At 40.1% G+C, this 25,343-nt stretch overlaps 1 protein-coding gene across 1 annotated transcript in view; it reads left to right on the forward strand.

The window, feature by feature from the left end:
- STXBP5 (syntaxin binding protein 5) overlaps positions 1-25,343 on the forward strand; it is a 104,903-nt gene that overhangs the window by 22,850 nt on the left and 56,710 nt on the right. Inside the window, exons 3-8 of the mRNA XM_080941818.1 lie at positions 5,452-5,533; positions 6,747-6,847; positions 17,153-17,287; positions 18,599-18,662; positions 21,236-21,319; positions 23,162-23,285. Of these exons, the coding sequence (XP_080797944.1) occupies positions 5,452-5,533; positions 6,747-6,847; positions 17,153-17,287; positions 18,599-18,662; positions 21,236-21,319; positions 23,162-23,285 (590 nt within the window). The remainder of the gene's footprint in view (positions 1-5,451; positions 5,534-6,746; positions 6,848-17,152; positions 17,288-18,598; positions 18,663-21,235; positions 21,320-23,161; positions 23,286-25,343) is intronic.

The raw sequence follows: 25,343 nt of genomic DNA on the forward strand, positions 1-25,343 counted from the left end.
AGAGATAGCTGACTGCCTGGGCAGTGCCCGGCATTCTCTGAAACACTGGAGCACCATCCTCAGCCTCCTGGCCCAGAATATCTGAAGGGCCTCATTTGAAGTAGGAATTATGAAAGATTTGCTTATCCTGTCTTGGCAGAGCTTGGCAGTTGACTTCCCTGACTCCGTCTGTCCTTTCTGGACAGCATTCTATCTGCAAATAAAGTTAGGGTGTTTTCTTTGCCTGCTTACCAGTGTGCCACAAATGAAGCCACCTCCAACTTTAATGCTCACCATCCCCCTCCAGGCTGAATGGTGTGTTGCCAGGAGCTGACATGTCTCAATGTCAAAAAAGCCTTAGATCAAATAAAACATTTTAAAATACCATACTTGTGAGTCTCTGAGGTTTCTGAGGACCATCTATCCATAGCGTATCTGAAAAAGCAAGCATTGCCTGTCTTCAGCTCCACATTGGATGCATATATGTGCATATATGTGCATATATGGATAATGCATATTTCTCTGATGATGTAGACTAGTATCATGAGTTTGACTGTCAATTAACTTGTATTTCTTAGTCATACATAATAGTTTGTAATAGCAGCAATCAAAGGGAGTGGGACTTTATATTGTGTCTTTAAGAATTATATAGAAACAATATTTCATATAAGAATTTAAAACATATATGTGTGCCAAATAATCTTAAATTTGTATCGATATCTAATAATCTAAACCAATGTAACCTTTAAATTTGTATCAATATACAACATTCTGTATCAGTGTAACAAAATATAGCCTCATCTTTAAATCATAACTCAAAGGTAAGATTATGGCTATAAAATTGTTTTTGGCTTAAGAGCAGAATCAATAATATTCCTCTTTTTTCTTATTCCTATAATATTTCTATATCTCCCCTTTCTTTCTCAACTTTTTCCTCTTACTTAAGAAAGAAAGAAAAGGAAAGGGAAGAGAAGAAAAGCAATCCATGAATCTACCTCCTATTTCATTTCTCCCTGTCTAAGATCATAACTATTTGTAAGAATCCCCGTAAGTGCTGACAAACTTACAACATCTGATAAATGACAAAAATTTTTCACCCCACCTCTGGGAAAGAAAGGGAGTTTTCTTAAAATTGCTGCCTGCCGGATTTGAGGGCTGTAGTTTTCTTTTGAGTGCCCCCCCCCCCCCACATATACATGGAAAGTCTTACGGCCAGCTGTGCGCTGAGAACGTTCAGGCTGAAGTAATGTCCTCATCAGATAAGTCTATGAGGCTGGACCTAAAGAACTAGCTGTTTTGAAGCTGTCTTGGAAACAAGGCTTTTGAGGAACCAGAATTGATGCAGTCTAAGGTAGGATAAGGCAGGAAGCTCTCAGCATCCCTGAGAGTGGATCTTGTCAGGGCTGTATTCTCAGTTGTTTTTTCTGTGAACATAAAGCTTTCAGAGGTAATATATATTTTTGTATTAACATAGTGCATAGAATGTTAAAGATGACTTCTGCTTCTTGCTTGAGCAGGTATAAGACATCTATCTGTCTTTCTTAAGCTTGTTTGGATTATAATCAAAATTACAGTCTATCTCCATCTTTGCCATATGAAAGAATGGCAGAGTGAATCTTGAGGACTTTTGTAGCCAAAGATTTATTGGCCATATATAGCTGAAGTTATGACTGGAGACATTTATATGTCCCCGTCAGTTTCGGACTTGTTTCATTTCAAAGGACCAGCATATACATTACCCGTCTTTTGATTTTATTCTTGTCTGTGGCTGAGATCTTCAGCATGTCTCCCTGTCATGTTTGATTTTTATCAATTTGGAAGGAGCCCATAGGTTTTTTTGTTTTTTTAATTTCTTGTAGAAATAGAGGCATAACTTCTTTCCTAGCATAACATATTTTCTGTTTTCCATCCGAGTTTAGAACATCTTTAAAATAAACAGGCTGGTTTAGCTCAGCGGGGTTTTCCCCCCCATAAACCACAGTCTCTCAGCAGCTGTAGTTTTTTTTTTGTTTGCTCGAATTCAAAAAAAGAAAATAAAGTTAACAAAACACTATGCGCCCTTTCTGATGACACTTATCTGGATAAATAATACCAGGCCAAGTCCACAAGCAGTGTCTGCCAGCTGTTGTTCCTCAGGGCATTGATTTGCTCCGAAAGCAAAGATGACCAGTTAGTCGGATACCCTAGTTATTGGCAGGCAAACAGCAGAAACACGTCCAGATGGGTATCTGAATTAGGAAGTCTGTACCCCTTTCAGGAGAACGCACTGGAATTCAGAGTGACAAGGCACAGTAACACAAGGATAACATTTATCATTAGTAAGTTTGTTCCATAATTGTTCTGATATGTCAGAGTACAGGACAATAAATTAACATTTTCCATTTAATAGATACATTACGTACTTATAATTTCAGATAGTTTGTGATTGTGAATGTAGGTATGAGGTGTAAATATTTAACCGAGTTGATGGTTGTTAGAAAGTTGGATTGTTTTGTGGTAAGGATGTTCTTTCAAAACTGTCAGCATCAGGGGGAGCCATGTGTGCACAACCACCGGTATGCACGGATGTGGAGATATTTGTGTCTGTGGTTTTCTCATCTGTGACCTAATATATCCAAGGCCGATGTTTTCTTTTAGTGTGTTTTGTCCACCGAGAAGTAACAGTTATAGCTAATATAGCAAATATGTTGAGTCAAGTAACTATTACTTGATGAGTGACGTGTGTTTTAATTCTCACTGCATTTCTGCATACTAGACTACATAGGCCTTATATGTAGTTTACAGATTAGGAAGCTGAGAGTTGAAAAATTCTTTGAAGGTAATAGTGAAGATGATAGGGCTGGCACGTGGACTCACTTGAAAGATGAAATCTTAATTCTCATTGTACCTCAGATGGTCTTGTGGCACCCAAAGTACATCAGCTACCTAACCAGTCTGCCCACCCACACATTTCCTCTGGCAGCAGGTTGGGCTGTGCAATAGGGTTGAGATTCTTACCTTCTACCATGGTCAGAGCTACTTGCTCTAAATTTTATGTTTTGTCAATGTGATGTCACACACACACACACACACACACACACACACACACACACACACACACATACACACCCTATCTACTCACTAATGTTTATTAGTCTTTTGTTAAGGTCCTTCAATACCTTCCTACTCCAGCCTCTGTTCATAGTGCTATGGACAGAATTCTCCAGGCCAGGAGATGACAGCCCCAGCGAGGAAAGCTGCTCTTATAATCTTTGCTTCTAATGTTCAGATAATCAGTTCTCTTTATTTTTACATCCGTTTTTATCTTTCAAATTTTACATTCTCATAAGGCAGATCTCCATACTATTGTATAACTTATTAAAATCCAAATTGAAAAACAGGTCTGTTCTTAAAAAAAAAAACAAAAAACAAAAAAAATGTCTACTTTAAGATCTCACAGGGCTAGTCTTTACAATTTTCTGTCTTATCCAGGGTGGTTAAGAGAGCTGTAGGTGATTGAAGAACAAATAATGAGAATTTCTGGTATATGTGTTATTGGAGACTGAAGCCCAGGGTTTATACAAACTAGACAAGCTTGTAACACGAGATATACTATCTTTGGTTTTGGAAACTCACATCTCCAGCTGACTTCAGGCTTGAAATCCACCTGCTTCTGCCTTCAGAGTGCTCTGTGTGTGTGTGTGTGTGTGTGTGTGTGTGTGTGTGTGTGTGTGTATGTGCACATCCTCCTGTGCAGAGTGCTGGGTGTGTGTGCACATCTTCCTGTGCAGGGTACTGGGTGTGTGTGCACATCCTCCTGTGCAGTGTGCTGGGGTTGTGTGTGTGCATATCCTCCTGTGCAGGGTACTGGGTGGGTGTGCACATCCTCTTGTGCAGGGTACTGGGTGGGTGTGCACATACTCCTGTGCAGGGTACTGGGTGGGTGTGCACATCCTCTTGTGCAGGGTACTGGGTGGGTGTGCACATCCTCTTGTGCAGGGTACTGGGTGGGTGTGCATTGCCACAGTAGCTCATGAGGCTGTCAGTGCTACACCATGTCTCATTGCTAGTACCTTCTAGAGTGCCACAAAGGCCAGGCTCATGTAGAAATCTTACAGTTGGACAGCTATGGCTGTATTTTACTCCTGAAAACTAACTCTGTGCTCCAGGTAACACACCTAAACTCAAAGACATGTCTTTGACTAATATAAAAAGATGAGTGGCCAGAGGGATACAGAGCCCAATGGCTGAGCATTTGTTTTCCATAAGTGAGGCCCTGAGGTCAATGCATAGCGAGAAAAGGCAAAACAGAATTCGACTTATGGTGCATTTGTTTTGTATTATGTAGAACGTCATGGCATATTTTATTAGAATATAAAATGGTCCCTGTAAGTTTGCACACAGAGGGCTGGGAGTTATTTAAACTCAACTACATGTTTAAAGCTTATTTTTTTTACTTTGTATTATTTATTAGCTACCCCAAAATAGATTAGCAGTGCGTGAAAATGACTGTGTTCTTAGTTCAGGTTATTGAAACTATAATGCATGTAACAGTACCTCACAGAAAGTTCTGGGCATGTGTGTGGGCATTTTGTTAGGTGTTGATCTTTATTCAGTGTATCTCAGAGAACAGGACTAGGGATGTAACCCATGAATATGTACTTAATATGCACAAAACCCAGGTTTATCCCAAGCTCTTGAGAAAAGCAAAGGAGGTGGGGAGGGGACAGTGGCCACCTTGGAGCCGTGATACATGCTTGGCTGTGTTCTACACTGAGCACACTGGTTCACTGCTGTGCTTCCCGTGCCTGTCTGTTCAGTTTAAGTGGGATGGTAAGAGATTCTTGCTGGATTATGACAGTTAATGAATGACTTTACATGGCATTTCCAGTAATGCCCAACACGTAGAGACTTCGTTAATGTCTGCTTTTACATGTTCAGAGTGTTGGTAGTCCATATCCATGCAAGTCAGAGCGTGGGGACATCTATTGCGATCCTCTTGTCCCCTTGAGCAGCATGGCTGCATAGCCAGTTCTTGATTCTATTTTAGTTTACAAATGACACTGTAGGATTAAAAATTGGCAGTGAAAAGAATATTCCAAGCTGACGCTTGCCTGCCAGGGGAAAAGTCTGTACTCTGAAGATCAATTACCATGTTTCCTCTTGTTATTTTAAGAGGAATGAATAGTTTGGGTCAAAATAAAGTTATATTAAATAACCTTATATTATCTTGGTTGTTGTATATCATTGCTTTTAATGCTTTATTTTTTTTTCCTAGAAAGAGCAGGGTTATTTATTTATTTATTTTAAAGCTGTAATTTATAAGACTTGTGATTATTAAAAATAAATAAATAAATAAAGCTCTGGTCACATCAGCTTCATTAAGTGGCCTGGATTGAATATCAGGTCATCAGAGTATTTATTAGTTACATAATCCAAAAGTTTCTTTTAAAACTGCACATGGTAAAAACTCCTTAATGGGGCCGCTGGCAGCTTCGGCCGTCCAGGCGTGGAATGTCATTGTCAGCACGACAGTGGGGCAGCAGTCATTCAGCTCCAGTTCCTGATCAACGAGGTGAGCACTGCCCTTCGTTCCTCCTACTTACACGCCCAGTTCTTCAGATTGCCCGAGCACACTTACAAGTAAATATTTGAACAAAAACGTAATTTCTTGAGAGTCAGATGCAGACGTAATTCATTCTAAGGCACCACCGCAAATAGTCACACAATATATTTTCTCAGAGTAATGCTGCAAGTAAACTAAAACTATTTTTGTTGCCTTCTGGTATATTTTAACTATTAATTCAAAGATTTTAGAGGTTACATAGCATTAAAACATTGAAACTGTGTTAAGTCCAGCGTTCATTATAGTACATTAACAAAGTGTCCCACCATACCCCTGGAGAAGCAAGCAGCTTCCATTTGAAAGTGCTATGTTCTCCCTGGCTTTGATTCTGAGGATGGGAAGTGTGAAGGGAGCTAGAGGAAATTCCATTTCACAGCACAGGAGAATGCTGCAGAGAGAGCACCCGAGAAGGGCTCCGCTGTCCTTAAATTTGAGGATAGTCTGTGAACATCTTATTTCCCTAAATTCCCAGGATCTATAGCATAAGTCCCCAAATGTGTGTGAGAGATGGGCCAGTAAGACAGTCCAGTGGGCAGAGGCGTCATAATAAATCTGGACATGTGACTAGTTCCCTACTAGTCTACAGACTGTTACTCTTTTACTGTGTCCCTGTCTTCTCTAGGGCTTTTATGAAGAGGTCCTGGCTCTGAAAACTGACGTGTTGAGCCTGGGCAAGACTGAGCCCCTCTGTGCCTCTCTTACCCACGAGTGACAAGATGTGGCTGATTAGTGTTTCCAGTTGTTCAGAGTTGAATACTGTCACAGACTGTTGTTACAGTCTGAGTAAAGGACTTTAATTAGTATTTGTCTTACATAAATAACACGAGGTCACTTTAGATTTTGTTTTCAGTCAAGATACTATCTGTATTAATAATAAAATAATTTGAGGTCTGATATCTAATAATCTTAGTGATCTTAGCCATCCCACTAGATCCTAGCATACTTTTGTATTATGAGATGGTAAATTAATTAAGAAGTGAAAAAAAAACATTGGATGCATATGTATACATACTCTTCTCTATTTGCTGTTTGGAATTTGGGTGAGACAAATATTTCTTAAAGCTATAATCTATAGACAAAACGGTTTTAAATTTAGGACGTTAGTTGGCAGCTATTTGGAAACATAAAAATTGCTACATATAAAATATACTTTATTTTCAAGGGAGCCCTTGTGAGTGCCTTGGCTGACGACACCTTACACTTATGGAATCTACGTCAAAAAAGGCCTGCCGTACTACATTCACTTAAATTTTGCAGAGAAAGGTAAGAAGTCTCTGTTTTCATACAGATAGAACATTTGCTGTTCTGTTTTGATGAGCTTTTTGAACAATATTCTTTCGGGGTTGGAGTGTGATGTACTTCCTGTAACTTGGAGAAGTAATTTCAGCGTCAGAGGACACACAGAGAACTGGGTAACATCTCTCTCCCTTTGACTCCTACAAATAACTGCAGTATATGCATAAAGGAAGCAGATCTCTGGGTGGCTTCTTAGCTCTTCTTTCTTAAAAAGGACATTGTATGATCTTTCTACAACTCAGCTCACCTGACTGCATACCTGATAGATTATCTCATATCAGCCATTTTCATAATTACATTCTCTCCTTTTGTGTCAGAGTATCATAGTGTACCCAGGAAATCTTCATCACAGACATATGTTCCTTTTGCTTTATTATGTTGTACTATGTAATTATATGTATGTATGTGAACATATGTAAGTATATCTAAAAGATAAATTTCTGGGAGCAGAATAGTTGGCCTAGAATATTTCTCATGATAAGACTTGTGAGCTTTAGGTATTGACTGAGGAGATCTTCTTTACAGTTTTGTTAACCACTCTTCTCCATGTGTTTTTAAGAACTCCTAAGTTTTGATTATTATTATGAATCTCCTTTGATTCATATGGTACTTACATTTGACATGGAATATGAAGTAATGTATAACCTTCACAGTTTGTGAGACTGTGTCTAGATGAGTGTGTGTGTGTGTGTGTGTGTGTGTGTGTGTAGTTGGCATTGAGGATAAAATGACTTCTTTTGTCTAGGAATTAGCCTATGTTCCAGTTTTATTGAGTGTTAAGTTTAGCTGTCAGTCTTTGTGGTCTTTCCCCATCCCCCATAACCTTCACACTAGAGCAAGGCAAGCAAATGTAGCCTCTGAAGATACAGCAGTTCACAGTGCACCAATCCCAGCTCGAATCCACACTAAGTGCACGTGGGTAGGAATACAGAGTAGACCTAGCGAGGACTCGGTAACTGTTGCTGTCGGTCACAGTGTGACTGGGAAGATGAACCACATATGCTATGTCAGTTCAGCCATGCTTGCTTCTAGAAGGGCGAAGTCCATGGGGAAAACAAAAAGCAAAATGTAAACTTGTTTTCTACCTCTTGACTTCTGAGCAGAGGCCTTTAATCTGTTGGCTGATGGTTTCTCAGGGGCGCTGTATCGGTTTCAGTGCCATAGACTGCATGTTAGAGGGACATCTGGTCCTGGAATGTATTTCTCGTCACTGTCATCACTGTCATACTCGGGGGAGCTGGAGGTCTAGCAGGGTGGTTGTCACAATCATTTTGGCTCCAAGAAGGCATTTGGCCAAGTCTAGAGATGACTTGCAGTGTCTCAGGTAGGCAAGCTCTGGTAGGTAACTGCCGGAAGCTCGACTGTCCCTGCTGCAGTGCACAGGATGATTCCTGCAGCAAAGAGCCATGTGCCCTGAATTGTAGCACTTCGAAATCATGCAGTGATGTAGAGGTTCTTATAAACAAACTCTAACCGTTTGTCAGAGCATGCTGGGAGCAGGCGTTCTTGCAGAGCATCTCTGGTGCCTCCTTTGTCAGTGACATGCCCATTTTCAGCTGAGCAGAGGACTGGACAGTACATAGTCCAGGCTCGCAAGCGTGTTCAGTATGAGGTGCCTGTTAAATACCCAGGATAAGACGACTGAGCGTGAGGGATCCAATATTAGGAGCTGATGGTAATCCGATATGAATGTTGTTTGCAAAGCAGTATCTCTAAGGATGGGCTGCAGTGTTTGTGTGGCGTCCTTGTGCTTCTTGCCCTGTCCAGTCCCAGAAGCCTGTCCTCAGTTGTGGGCCCTGTTTTGTGATATTGTGGAAATTAGGACGTCAGACCTAGTAGAAAGAAGTAGGTCATTGAGTGTGGGGTCTTTCATATATTGCTCCTTTCTCCTTTCTGTTGCCTGCTTGGCTTCCTGTTTCACATGCAATGATTTTCTCAGTTACAAGCTCCTTCAGTTTCTGCACAAGCATGTGGCACCAACCTACTATAAACTGAACCTGAGAAACACTGGGCACAAATGAATCCTTCCTCCATTAACTCCTTATTACCAGGCACTTGGTCACAGCAATGAAAGAAATTGTAGGGCCTGATGGGCAGTGGCAAGTCAGTCTAAAATGCGTTGGCAGATAAAGGTCCCTTTGTGAGAAGTGCACAAAAGTGGCTTTTCTGTGTAAATGAAGCCTGGTGTTTGTTGTCTTCCACACTCCCTTGATTGGGCACCGCTGACACAGCCCGGCAGTTTGCACCGTTATATGCCATGTTGTAAAACTGGCAAATGAAATGAATTGACGATTTTCTAATTCCAGACCTGGAAGATGTTTATCCACATAGCACGAGGAAGCTTATTAAAGGTGTTCAGAGTTTAGGTCCCCTGAAGTGTTTATGAGCGCGGTAGTAAACAAGAGGTTCAGGCAGGACTAAATGTTTCTGGAATCCATCCTTCGGACGATTTCCTGTGCTGGCTGTGAACAGTTGGTGTGGTAGAACTTAGCTTAGCAATGGGCCCTGGTCTTCACAAGTAAACCTAGTTCTGCTACTGTTTCTTCGCCTTTCTGGATATAGGCGGTGGCCTCTTCAGGTTCCATGTTTCCAATGTAGTGAGTCACCCCTGTTGATTCTTGTCCCAGACTCTTTACTGTTTTTTTTTCCTTTTAAATGTTAAACAGTTTTTTTTTTCCAATTTCCTGTTTACCCTAACGATAATTATAGAATATATAGCTTAGTCCTGAGTGCTGAGCAGAATTTGACATCATAAACAAGGACTTGGGTCTTACCTTTAGGATAATGGTCAATGCTAAGAGGGCAGTCAAACTTCCCAGATACCCAACTAAATGGTATTTTTCATACGGAATGAATAAATACATATTATAGTTTCCACAGGATGATTTTTGACTTTGCATAAGAGAAAACCTAGGATTGTGCTCCCAGCTCAGCAGTCCACTGCTTGTCCACAGGCAGCCAAAGCACTGAGTTCCCTCTTCCTACAGGCCTTGGGCTGGTTCCGAAGCTATAGCCTGAGGATGGACTGTCCTCTCCCTGTGTTCCCTGACTCCCTTCCTATTTGTAAATGCACACAAGCCGCACTGGATTAGCGCTAATAAATGACTTTATCCTAGTAAGGCCTTCCAAATATAGTCACAGTCTTCTCTGCATAAACCAGGAGTGGCTAGGACTTCAGAGTAGTTTACAGCCAACCAGAGTACAACGTACAAGTGAGCACTAAAAAGAAAAAGGGGAAAGTAATGTATTTTCAGCCTTCATAAATGAAACAGTTTTGGTTCTCCCTACAGTTAGTATGTAGGCTCTTATGGTATCAGTAGGTTCAGAGCCTTTTAGAGATTAATCTGCCATGTAATAAGGGATTCATTTGTCAGTAGTGAGCTATAGCATTGAACGGATCTGGAAACGGTGATGTGTGTTAGGGAGTTCCTGGGTGTGGTCTTCGCTGCTTTGACCCCTGTCACAAACTGAATGATGGCTCCCAAAACCCAAAATGTGAACTTATGTAGAAAAAAAAATTTTTTCCAATAAAACTGGTTACTGTGACCAGCACTAATCTGTCTCTCTCACACACACACACGCACAAACACACACAAACACACACACACAAACACAAACACACACACACACACAAACACACACACACACACACACACACTCACAAACACAAACACTCACACACACAAACACACATGCACACACACACACACACACACACACACACACACACACACAGGAGGGAAGGAAGCGTGGATATCATGTAGAATAGTGAATCTTTAATTAAGGAGTAAAGATAGCTGGCAGTACCAGAAGCCAAGCTGCAGAGCGATTCCTACTCCGGAGCGCTGAGAACGCTGCAGCTTCCAGACGTGTCCATGCTAATTTACTGCGCCCGTCCTAGAAACTAACATCGCTTCTGTTGTTCTCGCCACGCACCACTGAGCTCGTTCATGTGGAGGAGGAGGAGGAGGTCTCGGCTTTGATCGAAACTGAGAAGTTGATAAGTGAACTTCTTTGTAGCACTTGCAGAATATGTTCCACTTGGCTTACACTTTGATATTTTTTCCTTTGAAGGGCATTTAATTATGAAGAAGTTTTGGATTAATAAGCAGATACAACTCCCTCTCCGACTTGTAATGTATCACCATGAATTTGAATGAACATCATTTTCAACAATGCTAAATTTTCCTATGAGTTTTGAAATAGAAAGACGAACAATCAAAACCAAGAATTAAAGTAAATATGTAGACTTCCTATTCTGGGCTGAAGTTGTCTAATATTTACATTGAACATACAGTTCTTACTATTTATGAAACTTCCACATAAATCTTACTTATCCTCAGGAAATGAAGAAAACACTCCTCACAGAAATGCTGTAAGGAGGACTTTCCCTCAAAAGCCCTAAGAGTTGCAAGGATAGATACTGAAATTTATTTCTAAAGGTGCAGTCTTTTAATACTTTGATTTGCCATTTACATATGGCTGTTTCATTTAATTGTAGATGTATCTTTTAATCTAAAGAGTAGTCATTTATGCATCCTAAAGTAAATTATGGGATATATTAGTTCTCATACTCAGAATTTATTTTAATTTAACTATCATTGGAGAATAATTGATAGTTAATAAACATCACATAAGAAAACAACTATTTGGTGATAGGAAAAAATCATTCCTATAGCAAGTGAGCAATGGAAAGTCTGTGCTCCCCGTGTGCAGCAGCCTGTCTGCTGTCCTAGCCCCACTTCTCAGTGGCATAAATAAATTAACAAAGCAACAAAAGGCCCTTTACCACATCATACAGTTCCTTTACTGTAACATTGACCGAACTTGCTTATTTATGAAGCTTCTGATTTCCTCAGCAGGCATGTGCGCATCATAAACTAAGAGCTGGAACATGCGGTTGGCCAAAATCCAAAACAAAAATTTCCATACAAGTCTTAGGAAGACTTTGAATTGATCTTTTTTACATATTAAACAAGAATAAGTACAGTTCAGTATCGAATCAAAGATCAAAAACGACAACCTTTGTTGTAACTGCATCATATTACCAAAAGACTACAGCATTTTGCTTTGTTTTTAAAGCATGGGGTGTCGTGTAGCTCAGGCAGGTCTTGAACTCCTGATCTTCTTGCGTCTGCCCGACAAGTGATGGACTGCAGGCAGTGCGCTGTCACACGCCACAGATCACGCCTTTGACAAAAGGTGTAATGAAAGGGTACAAGCCTGACAAACAAAGATTTGATTGGATGAAATTTGGGGCTGTGAAACAGGGATTTGAGAATGGTATTCCGCACTATTCAGAAGATGAGTGGGTGCAGTCTATAACTTTGTAGACCTAGCTGATTCACAGAAATAATTGGTTACTGGTACAGACACAAGTCATACTAGAAATAGATATGCTTAGACAAAATTTTAACAATTTTTTTCAGTGTAAAAAGAGTTTTTATGTGATGAGTTTGAAACTTTTAAAACAAGGTGAGTAGAAAGTTTTGGGTAACTTCTGCGATAAGGTATCTGTACCTTGGACAAAACTTTGGACAAAAGCTATTCAGAGAGATTGGTCAGATTTACAAAGGTACCTTAAAATAAATTAACATTAAAAAGATGAGATTAAAGAAGGGCCCATATTACAAAATGTGAATATGAGAGTATGTTGATATCTTTTATTCAATAGAATCAGTTCTATAAAAATGCCAAAAAGAAAGGAATGGTTACATGGCCGCACTTAGCCAGTGGTCAGCACAATCAGAAGTAGCACAGTTGGTTGTAGGAACAGTGGTCAGAGCACCGTGCAGAATGCGGAGGAAGCTGTCTTCTGCGTCCTGGCCCGGGCAGGACTGCTCAACAACAGTGCTGAGAGTGTAAAGAAGTGTACTGAGATAGCTAATTAATAATGTAAACAATTAAATTAGATAACAGTTTAAATTTAAAAACCTGTTACCAAGAAAGTACAAACTAAGACCACAGTCACCTTTCAGAAAGTAGGAGGAGGCTGAGTTTTTCATGAGCTGCTGGTAAGAAAGCAGTATTCTAGCCTCTCTAGAAAAGCGGTGGCACTTATTCACATGCCCCAGGACAGTCCCTCTCCTCAGTGGTAGCCAGGGACCTAAGCACCTGCCTGACACCACAGAGCTAGCCTTTGTTGTTTAAAAACACACTCATCTAGGTGAGGTGTGACTTATTCGTACATTAGTTCTCCTTAAAATAGGAAGGTTATCCCCACTGGGCTTGATTTAATCAGGGGAATGTTGTAAACGGGCAGCCTGCAATCTTCCTGACACATAAAGCTTGGGGTTTAAGACAGATTTAACAAAAGGGACCTCTGTCCCAGTACTGGGCACAGAGATAGAGTAAATCTCACTGTAAGGGTCGGAGGGAGAGCCAGAACGTGTTGACTGTCTAGCAAGTGCAGACACTGGATTTTTCTAGCAACCCAGATGAGCTTGAAGAAGATTGTTTCACAGTGTTTGCAAAAAGATATTTAGGAACGCTAAATACTTGGTTTCCCAGCACCCTGCCTTTCAGGTGCTTCTGTTGCTAAGCAGAGAGCCTCCAGGTGCCGCGTCCAAACACGTTGAGATCCCACAGAAACTGAAATAGTAAGGCGTCTTGTTTTAACTCAGTGAGTTTGTAGTGATTTGTTACACAGCAGTAAAAACTAATACAATTTTAGAATCCAGAAATGCTGTCACTTAGCAAGGTCTGTGTTCTGAGAAATGAATCCTTCTGTGGTTTCATTTTGCAAATATATATTGGTTGTTTTCCTAAAGAGAAGCAAACATTTATTCAACTGGGTACCATTCACAGAGATAAAAAAGACTCCTCTTTAGTCAAGCTTGCTGAGCCAGTGAGTAGAGGGCTGGCCACAGGAGCTTGGGAGGGTCCCAGAACAGCTTAATCACGGGAAAACCTCAGGCCAGGAAGGGTGGCCAACTTTTGAGGTTGCAGAGATGAAGTCCTCCCTTCAGTTGTGCCCCCCTCCCTCTGTCTCCTCCAGAGCCAACACCACTTGCAGCCAAGACAGGGTGGGAGGGAGGGACAGAAGGAGGGAGGGAGAGAGACAGACAGACAGAGAGAGACATTAATCTCAGGCGGGGATCTTGGGCAGATCTTGAGTCTTCGGTGTGGATAATCACAATGCTGTAGTTCCCAGTCGGTAGCAGACTTACTCTCCTAGAGAACAGCATTTCTCAGCACCATTGTAGAATGTATTTGCGTGAGCTGAGCTGTGACGTCTTAGGCTTCACATGTGTTTGCTGACTGGAAGAGAGTGCTGAATAGGAGGAGAATGGAAGGGAGAGGAACCAGAACTCCAGTAGACGTCACACTCCAATGGAGGTGGCAAAGGAGAGAATGCTTTTGAAAATGTAGCCTAGAGAAAAATACAAGATGACGCTCACCAGATGACTCAGGGTCTCCCCATGGTGTGTATTCTCACAGGAGGCCCCTTTAAGAAATAAAAGGTAAACCCTGGCTGAGATCCAGACCGAAGACCTATGAAAAGTTTAAGCATCTCACTCTTGCTGAGCAAGGTCTAGGAAGGTTTACACTCAGAGGACAGCGTGGCTGGTGTGAAATGGCATAGGTACAGTGGCATCCACTGACCTAATTAGTTACTGAGACATCCGTGTCACTGAAAGCATTGCCCGTGTGGGATGGGCTAGGACCAGGTGACAGGAGCCTGTGACTCCACGCCTGCGGACGTGTGTGATCCATTGTGTGTGCGGTGACGGTCAGAGCTGAGACTCTCTGTAGTGTACTGAGGGCTCACTCTTGTGTGCACTGTAGTGTTGTAATGAGTGCTCATACTTGTGTGCACTGTAGTGCTGTACTGAGGGCTCACTCTCATGTGCACTGTAGTGTTATACTGAGGCTCACACTAGTATGCACTGTAGTGCTGTACTGAGGGCTCACACTCATGCACACTGTAGTGTTGTACTGAGGGCTCACACTCGGTGTGCACTGTAGTGTTGTACTGAGGGCTCACACTCATGCACACTGTAGTGCTGTACTGAGGGCTCACTCTCGTGTGCACTGTAGTGCTGTACTGAGTGCTCACACTCATGCACACTGTAGTGTTGTACTGAGGGCTCACACTCATGCACACTGTAGTGCTGTACTGAGTGCTCACACTCGTGTGCACTGTAGTGCTGTACTGAGTGCTCACACTCGTGTGTACTGTAGTATTGTCACTACGCTCCCTTTGTGCTTACTGTCACTGCAGTTCTTCACTTTACCGTATTCTAATTGTGCTCAGTTGGGCTTCAGCTGCTTAGTGTCAGAAATAAGCTGCTTTCTCCACTTAAACTTTAGAGTGCTTGAATGGAGGTGAACAGTCAAAGGCGGTGAGTCTGAGATCAGGGAATGATGTGGAGATTTCCTCCACAGACCTGCAGGGGGGTAATAAACACAGAAGGGTGGAGGGAACAGGGCAGTCAAGGTGTAACTGAAGGAAGCTTACAGCTAAAATAAAAACACGCTTATGCTGAAAGAACTGCCTAAACTTGCAGTTAGTCACATTTAAAAATAAGAGAAGAAAAGCTAAGCAAAGATACTCACGGACCCTCCCTTCACGGGTGACCTCCTCTCTGTGAGTAGAAAAGGGCGATCGGTCGTTGAGGTCAGTTGTGTGCCCACTGCTGACAGAACTCACACCGACAAGCATTCATCTGTAAACTCAATAGCATTGCACTCGGGAGCTTTGAAAAAGGCTATTCCTAATTCTAAAACTTACATGGCAAAAGGAAAGTTGTACAGCACCCACAACTACGTGTTTTACTGGGTACCCTGTGTTTTCGTGCCAAGGCTCTGGAAATTAAATACAGTGATGACAAGAGGGACAAATGAACGGAACCCAGAATGTCAGTCCAGAAGTCCACATGTGAGAAGGTGTGGCATGTCACTAACAGAGACGCCTGGGCTGCATGCATGACACACTGACTCAAAAGCAAACAGTAAGGAGCGGTGGCTCAGGATGTAAAAGGGGCTTGTCACAGTTTGCCACAGAAGACTGGCAAGTTTCATCCCTGGAACCCATGGGAGAGGAGAGAGTTGTTCCAGAAAGTGTTGTCCAGAGCTGTACGTGTGTACCATAGTGTACATATATCCACATGTATACACACTCACACACACATCATACCACACACACTCACACATATATTCACACACATCATACCACATACACACACACACACACACATTCACACACATCATACCACACACTCACACACACATACAAACATTCACACATCATACCACATACACACACACACATTCACACACATCATACCACACACACTCACACATACACACATTCACACACATCATACCACACACTCACACACATACATATATTCACACACATCATACCACACACACTCACACATACACACATTCACACATCATACCACACACTCACACATACACACATTCACACACATCATACCACACATACTCACACATACACACATTCACACACATCATACCACACACTCACACACACATACACACATTCACACTCATCATACCACACACTCACACACATACACATATTCACACACAGCAGAGGCCTGAGGCTGCACTTGTACACACAGCTCAGTAGTAGTTATTCTCATTGCATAGTGTCTGTCTATGCTCATTATTATTAATAATCATTATTTGTCTATGTTCACTATTATTAATAATCATTATTTATCTATGTTCACTATTATTAATAATCATTATTTGTCTATGTTCATTATGAATAATCATTATTTGTCTATGTTCACTATTATTAATAATCATTATTTGTCTATGTTCACTATTATTAATAATCATTATTTATCTATGTTCACTATTATTAATAATCATTATTTGTCTATGTTCATTATGAATAATCATTATTTGTCTATGTTCGCTATTATTAATAATCATTATTTGCTTGTCACCAGGGTTGCACGTTGGCCTAAATATTAGGTCTGCTCACAGTTGATAATGTAGCCAGATTAAAAACCCATTCTTACTTCACACCCCTTTCCCTTTCCCTTTGATTGTGCCCTGCTATTTCCTGTGACACCATCTACTTGACATCAGTGTGACGTAGAGATGTATTTGAGTTCACATGAGCTGAATTAACATGCATAACTGTCAGTCCCAGCGACTGGAGGAATAATTACAATCATATTATCCGTTTCTCACTTTTCTAGTTATATATGATGAGTAACCATCTAACACAGTCAGGAAAAATATGTCCGCTACTTTTCATCTGGGCCCTGTCTGTGTTTGCTCTCGCAGGGTTACGTTTTGCCATCTGCCTTTCCAGAGTAAGTGGCTGTACGTGGGCACTGAGCGAGGCAACATACACATTGTCAATGTGGAGTCCTTCACACTCTCAGGCTACGTCATTATGTGGAATAAAGCCATCGAACTGTAAGTCTGAGCAGACACTCCAGATCTGCACGTATCGAGTCTCTCCGTATGTAAAAGCCAGTCAGTGACTCATGTGGGATTGTCAGTGCCCTATGCAGATGTTTTGGTCATTTATTAGTATTATCCTAGTTTCATGACAGTCGATACGTTTGAGCCTTTTTATAGTCTCGTGTATTTATAAGTGAGACCATATATTTTCACCTGTGTGCAAACCATTGCAGTGGACAGTCGCAGTGTACTAGTTATTCCTACTGGGTTGAAACTCATTTATTATTTATCTTCTAATTCAGTTATTTCTCTTTAATCTGCTAACTTTTTTTTTGAGTAGTGGTCATAGACCACAAATGTGTTGTTGCCAGTGTTTATAGGATACAAACGTAAGCTCCTTTTATATCTAATAATCTGATATGTAAACGTTTGTAAAAATTATTATATCACCAAGATTAATAAAAACCAGATTGCACTGTGATAGCAAAAATACGCACTTGTAATTTTTATTGACAGTTTTTTGTATCATTTCTTTCATAAGCTTTGTGTAGAATGTTCATAAAGGTTTGAGGCAGTTGGCAACAGGCTTTGGAAAATGCGTTCCACAGTTTTCATCCTCTGACACAGAAGTGACGTATCTCAGACATTTTGCTATAGCTAGAACAGTGTGCTTAGAGTTGGCTTCCTTTCCGTGGCAAGGATGTCTCTACCCTTCCGTGGAAGCTGGGGCAGGGGCCAGGCAGGGGTTGTGGAGAGGTTCAGTCTGCTCTTTGAGTGGGTCATGATGTCTGCTGGGTGGAGGTGGCCTGAGTCTTCACAGGTTTGAAGTGGTACACTGTCCCAGCCCTCCACATTCACAAACAGATACATTTTCTCCAAATGCATGGGCATCATTCCAGTAATATTTTACCTACATGCTCCTTCTTTCTCTAGTATAGGAATAGAGAGCAGTAATCTGCATGTTTTCAAAATAAAATAAAATAAAACAAACCATTTTTCTACTCCTAGCATGAACTGTAGCACTGAGCCCCTCCTGCCGCCACGTTGGCCGCCACATTGCTTTAGAGTCTTAGCGTCACACCAAACAGGGATTCTCGATGTTAAATTATGTGTTTTGACTAAGTTGAAAAGCTTTCCTATGTAGAAAGTGCAGTTATAAAGCTTGTTGTCTTACATTCATATCATTCTTCCCAATTTTTCTCAGATTGGCAACTGACTGAACTATTCTCTTCATGAATGAATCTGTTTTGTAATGAATATTGAAACTATGAGTAAAGATCTCTCTCTCTCTCTTCTTTTTTTTTTTTTTTTTTTTTTTTTCAGGTCATCTAAATCTCACCCAGGACCTGTTGTCCATATAAGTGATAATCCCATGGACGAGGGGAAGGTAGAATTTTTTCTAAACAAACACTTGTTAATTAAATCCATGATGTTTTGACTTTTAAATATGCAAACTGTCCTAGGACTGCCCTTGTGCTGAAAGGTTGAGATTGAACCAAGGTTTGTATATCGAATAACGTGATGTTGCTATTCATTATGAAGAGCCAGTTGAAGAATTAGAATGATTTCTAATTAAAAGGACTAAAACTACTAAAACATTAGTAAGGTTTAATAAGTGTAGGCTATTCATTTATCTTCTTATTTAGAACTTTTCCCTGATTTTCTGATAATGCAAACAGTCCTTTTAGCACTTATCACATCTTATATTGTCTTGTAATAGTCCGTTGTAAATTATCAAATCCAGGCCTGAGGTCTATACCCTGCCTTTGATCATTTAGTCCTGGGATGAAAGACACACACAGCGTTTATATTTACAGTAAGCCTTAGGCAAGCAAGAGCTGGGCAAACACTACTCTCTGTCTTAGGATCTACGTTCCTATCGGTAACCCCGAGTTATGTACTGTTTCCTCTGGCTGTTCTTAACGTCATTGGCCAGCCCACAGAGCCACATTTTACTCCTAAGCCACCTTCTCCTCCCTTCTTCCCCTTGTACTCCACCTATGTCTCTTCTGCTCAGCTATTGGATAATAGCACCTTTATTTATCAATCAGAGATAACTTGGGGGCAGGTCACAGGGGCTACCTGCAGACTCCGGGTCTTGGAGACCTGCACTTAACGTTACAATAGACAGTAAAAGGCAAAACCTCAATAATAGTCTGTATCTCAGCCTCCTTAACATTTCCTTTATAAATAATCCAATTAGTAATATAGAAATGGTTTTGTTGTTTTAAAGTCTTGCTTATTTTTTTGTACTCCTGCAGTTTGTATTCAGCTGTTGTTAATTTGAGTTAGTTAATACATTTAAAAATGATAAAATTTTCTTTTCTATGAATTTCAATTTTCTTACTTAAACTAATCATCTTTCAGGTAGTTCCATTTAGTGACAGCCCCTACCTGAATGAACTCCAGAACATTTGTTAGAAATCTATAATCTAAAGTTTATTTTATGAAGGATTTGACTCATGTTTTCTTCTCGAAGTTAGTGCAGAAGGCAAAGCACTAAATTATTGCCCACAGTTCTCCTAGCTGCCCCTGGGAAAGAAGAGTGTGCCTGGGCTGTGTGGAGTTGGCTGATGGCCATGGAATCTAATGATTGGAAAGAAACTCTACATACAACAAATATGTAGTAACCTGATGATCACTTCCTTTTTCTTTTGCTGAGATACTGGTTTAAAAGCTGAGTGGATAGCCTGAGAATTCACAAGGTCTCTCCTACCTGCAGTCACTCCCTAAGTCATTTCCACGCTTGGTAGTGTCTCTTCTCCTGAGGACACTACAGGTGACAGCAGTCCAGCCAAGTGTTTTGTTAAAAAAAACTTATACAATATATTCTAATGATGTTTCCCATCCCTAGCTTTTCCCCAGCTCCCTCCCCAGTGACTTCATGCATGATCTGTCTTTCTTGTCTCTCTATCTCTCTCTCACACACATATACAGCGAAACTCAAAGCAAACAAAAAAATCAGTTAGGCCAACAAAAGCCAGAGTGAAACAAACAGTCCTTCCCCAGTGCCCGTGAGTTTATGAGCACAACAGTCATCATATGTATGGAAAACTTCTCATACCCTTCCCCCTTTGTCTGACTTTCATATTCTCTGTGTTCCCTCTTCCATGATGTTCCCCAATTGTGTGTGTGTGGAGGGGCATGGATAAACACTAAATAGTCACTTTCAGTGCTTGACTAGTTAAAAGTGCATTAACTGCTACCATTGCAAAATGAAGTATTCTGATAGGAGGAAATTCTCCTGACAAAGGTGAAGTAAAAGCATCCGTCTCTCCATCAGCGTCAGACTTTAAAACTGTTCCTACAACTACAATGTAAAATGGGTGAGGAAAGAAGTCTTTTACACTTTTTCAGAAGGTCGGTACTAAAAATGCAGGGATAAGTTAGAGAGATGGAAAACATCACCTTAAAGTTCCTGGACGGTTTTTCCATATTGGCCAGCATTCATGAGGACTGCGGTCTTTGAGAACTGATTAGCTCTGGGGGTCAGGACACAGTAGAGAGCCAGCAGGCTCCTGGGTCATCGGAATGGTGAGAATGAGTTCAGGAAGGAATATGGAGCGATTATTTGAAGTGAATCAGTATGTACATTGAATGAAATTCCTTGGGAAACTACAGATCCTGGAAAGTATGTAATACCTCAAGCACATGCAAATGTACATTTTATTAGTACTTTTAAAAAATGCATTAGGATGTAAACTCATGATTTCAAAAAGTCTGCTTTCTCTTTCCATTATCCGTTATATTTTGAGTCGCTAGTGACCAAAAGCATGTAAATCCACCCTGCTGCATTCTCGGTTATCTTCTGTGTGATTGGTAACGCCCTGTCCAGGTGCTTAGTGATGCTAAAGTTTTACACGTGAAGGGTGTGAACAATGATTAGCTTTACTGTCCACAGATAAGTATTTTACCGAGTAGGTAAACCATCCTCAGTAACGTGGCCTTTCCTTTCTCCAGCTTTTGATTGGCTTTGAATCTGGAACAGTAGTCTTATGGGACCTCAAGTCCAAGAAGGCTGACTACAGATACGCGTACGACGAGGTAACGGCTCTTTACTGTCGCCAGAATCTTGCCGTTGCTGTGATTCATGGCATCCATCTAAGAATCCAGTTTTCAGGTTCAGCTTAGGTCTGATTTTAGGTTCGTCACAGAGTGTTTCTAATCCCACTGAAGCGGAGGCTTTCTTCCATCCATAAAACATCCACATCACCTTCATGCATCTGTGTCAGAAGACTCAGAGCACAGTGTATGGGTGCTGCCTTTCACCAGTGAGCTTCTGAGTCCCGGGGATCTCCCTGGGAAGTGACATCATCATTACACACACACACACACACACACACACACACACACTCCTTCTACAGCACCCTCTGGCAGCTTCAAGGAAGACTGTTCTCTCTAATGTTCTTCCTGGTCTAGATCCAGGTCACACTGCTCACCAGTCACATCCCAAAACAATAGATGTGCTTCTTCTTACTTGTTAGAAATGTTAAATAGCATTGCTTTAGCATCTCAGCACCAATCACATTTCACTTGCCGTATATATAAAGGAATGGCTCATTTTAAGATTGAGGTTTTAGAGTGACGTGAGTGTATTTTAGACCAGTTTATATTAGTATTCTATTTCAAGTTTTGATAGAAACTCCTTGATACAGAAATGTTGTGTTTAATGCTGGCATTTGTGGTATCTGCTCACCAGCATGTAAATGTTTTTACCCAACCTGTATTAGAATACTGTATAATTTTACCTTAAATTTATAAGCACACAAAGAACCCAAATAAGCAGCCACTGACTTAATTGAAACTCTTGAGAATGTATGTGTGTAAAAGACCTTTTCTTGAGTTTCAGTTGAATGCCTTCTTGCTGTGCTGTGCAATTCCGGTAGTTCAACAGGGCACCTTTGAAAGTCCATTAACCATTAAGACTGAGAAGTACATCACCATGACTTGATAATAAGAAATTAATCAGCCCACAAGAATTGATTTTCTAAAAATAGGTTCTTATAGAGAAAATTCATAATTTAGAGCAAAAGAAACCCCCCAAAACAAACAAAAACAAACAGTGAACACCTAAAAATACTTTCTAGATAGTGGATTAAAAGTATAATATTGTTATCACAAAAGGGTCTGCTCATGGTTCTGAAGAGATGGCACAGCAGGTAAGGGTCTTCTTGAGGGACTAAACCGTCTTGGAACAATAGGTGCTTTTCAGAAGATGCAGGTTTGATTGCCAGCATCCACATCATACCTTACATCTGTTTGTAACTCTCATTTATAGAGGATCCCATGCCTTCTGACCTCTGTCTGTGTGCACTAGGAATGCACACGGTTCACACACACACACACACACACACACATACACACTCAGACTGATGTACATGAAACAACATAAGTAAAAGGAGAAGAGGGTGCTCTCCCGGATCACAGCCGGCCTCCACAATGAAGAGATGCTCTGAGGGTCGTCTTGTAATTGATCTTAGTCCTGAATATGTGCTGTGAATTTTACTATAGATTTGCAGCTCTTTAACATAATTTATAATCTCAGGTAATGAATTCCTTCAATCAGTCATTGTTTGTAGTAACTTGATAGTTTATGCATTGCTAGGACATATTTTGGTAAACTCTAAGAAAATTATTTTCCTGAAGGTGTCAATAAATAGCACATATTTTATTATTATAGCTTCCTAATGCAAATTTAGGAAATATAGTGATTAGGAAGGAATAAATTGTTTCAATTGGAAATGTTTTATTTGAATTATAAGAGGACTAAGTCATTTTGAGAATGTAGGTAAAATATTGTCCATCTTGGAAACCTGAATAATTCATTAAAATCACTACCAAAGAATTCATTAGTAGTTTAAAACACAGTTTCTCACCTTTCTGTAGGCTATTCACTCTGTGGCTTGGCACCATGAAGGAAAACAGTTTATTTGCAGTCATTCTGATGGTACATTGACCATATGGAATGTGAGGTCCCCTGCTAAACCTGTACAGACTATCACTCCTCATGGTAAGGATCCCTTTGCTTTTAAAGACCACCCAAATTGTAATGGACTTTTTGGGCTTTGTTTTAATGAGTGAAGAGTAATGTGATTGTTTCATGGAATGAATATTATAGAATCTTTTAAGTATCATTTTTTTTTTATTTGTCCAAAAGCAGATAGTGTGGTAATGCATGCCATTGTTTCTGAGACTTTTACTCTCCAGTTTTTGGTTCTGTTGATGTTTCTTGGATGGGTTGGAGCCATAATGTTGCCAAATGATTTTTCTATTTAACCTTGACTTTTTATACAACAAATGCATTGTTTTTTCAGAGCAAACCTGAGGAGGCAATGTAGATAAGTTCCTTTGGTATTTATCGTCTCTTGGCAGAAAAGAGTCACTAGCTGAACTTACTGTTAACACAGTAAGGAAAAGAATATTTGCTTTACTTTTTTTTCAAAGTTAAAGGCAAACAATATAAACAAAGCTCATTATTTTCCTGTGACTTGTGAAGAAATAGACTAGCTTTGCTTACACAGTACAGCTGTTGAAGTATGCATGTTTAATTTTATTTCTTTAAAATATTTTGTATATAAGTACATTTTGCAGGAAGTAAATTGTTTTCTGAGTTTTATAATGTCTTCCACTAAGCGCTTAGCCTACCAACATTACATTTTAGTTACTATCGAGTTTTATAGCTAACTCATTCCACTTTAGTACATTACAATGCAAAACTATTATTCTATATGTAGTATATTTATGGTACATAATTTTCAGAATATCAATCACTCATTCTAATAGAACAAAACTTAGTCCTTCCTTTTTTTCATACTTATACTATAACTTCTTGTTTTTAATTTTTAGCCTAATGATTGCTAAATTACTTTAAGCATACTTTATTTTTAAATTTTTGTGCATTGTTAGTTTGGGTGAATTTTGATTAGATGCTGAGAGTCCCCTGCACAGTATAAATAATGCCTTAGCACGGTACTGTGATGGTGTGACCATGTTTAATGCTACCGAATTATGCTTTCTTCTTGTGTTGCTGAGGATGGAAGCCAAGCCATGCATGCTAGGCAGACGCTCTGCCATTGTGCTTATTAGGAAGGTATGCACTCTGCCTACTGAGCTGTATTTCCAGCCCTGAGCTTTATACTTTCTTGAAAGATGTGTTCAGAAGACACAACAAAACATTAGTGTAATGTGGGATTTTAAAGCAGGAAAGCCAGTTAGCATTTTTGAATCTCATTAATATCTATAACTAGAAATGACAAAATTTAATCTAGTTTCCTCATGCTGCTCTGAGAATTGTGTTTATTCAACACATGTTTATTGGCTCTAATATATGGTCATAAACTATATATATATATATATATATATATATATATACACACATACATACATACACACACATACATATATAACTGAGTATCTGGAAACTATGATGTACTGTGTATGTATGTGATCTACTAAATAGAGATTTGAAAATTGTATTTACTCAGTGAGATAAACGAATGTTTGCACATTCATTTTTTTTGTTTACATATTCTGTTTTTATAAATACCTGTTGGTTTGTTTTAGGGTTATGAGTTGTTTGGTACAAGAAGTATATCAGAATTTAAAAGTTTTGGTCTTGCTGAAATAAAGTTGAAAATTTTCTTTCTGGTATGACACAACAGTGATTTTGATTACCTAAAACAAGCTAAAGTATTGTCTCCTTTTATCACAGTCTTTGTGAATGTCAAACCATTTCTGTGGGAACCAGACAACCTGAGTCTTTTTCCAGCTTTGAGATACATGATAGACTTTGTAAAGGATCTGAAAATGTAGCTCAGTGGGCAAAGCATTTATTTGCCCTGCAAGTGTGAGAACCAAAGTTCAGATCTTTAAAATCCTTATAAAAGACCAGGTTCATAATGACAGCCACCTCTAATGTGAGCATTCTCATGGCAGAGGCAGGAGATACCTTGAGCAACATGACTGCCTAAATTAGTAGAGATCATCAGGCTCTGAGTTCAGTAGGAGGCCCTACCTCAATTTTAGTGGAGAATCATTAAGGCAGGACATCTGACATCAACTTTGAGTC

Source organism: Micromys minutus, assembly GCF_963924665.1.
Source record: "Micromys minutus genome assembly, chromosome: 30".
Classification (NCBI taxonomy): Eukaryota; Metazoa; Chordata; class Mammalia; order Rodentia; family Muridae; genus Micromys; species Micromys minutus.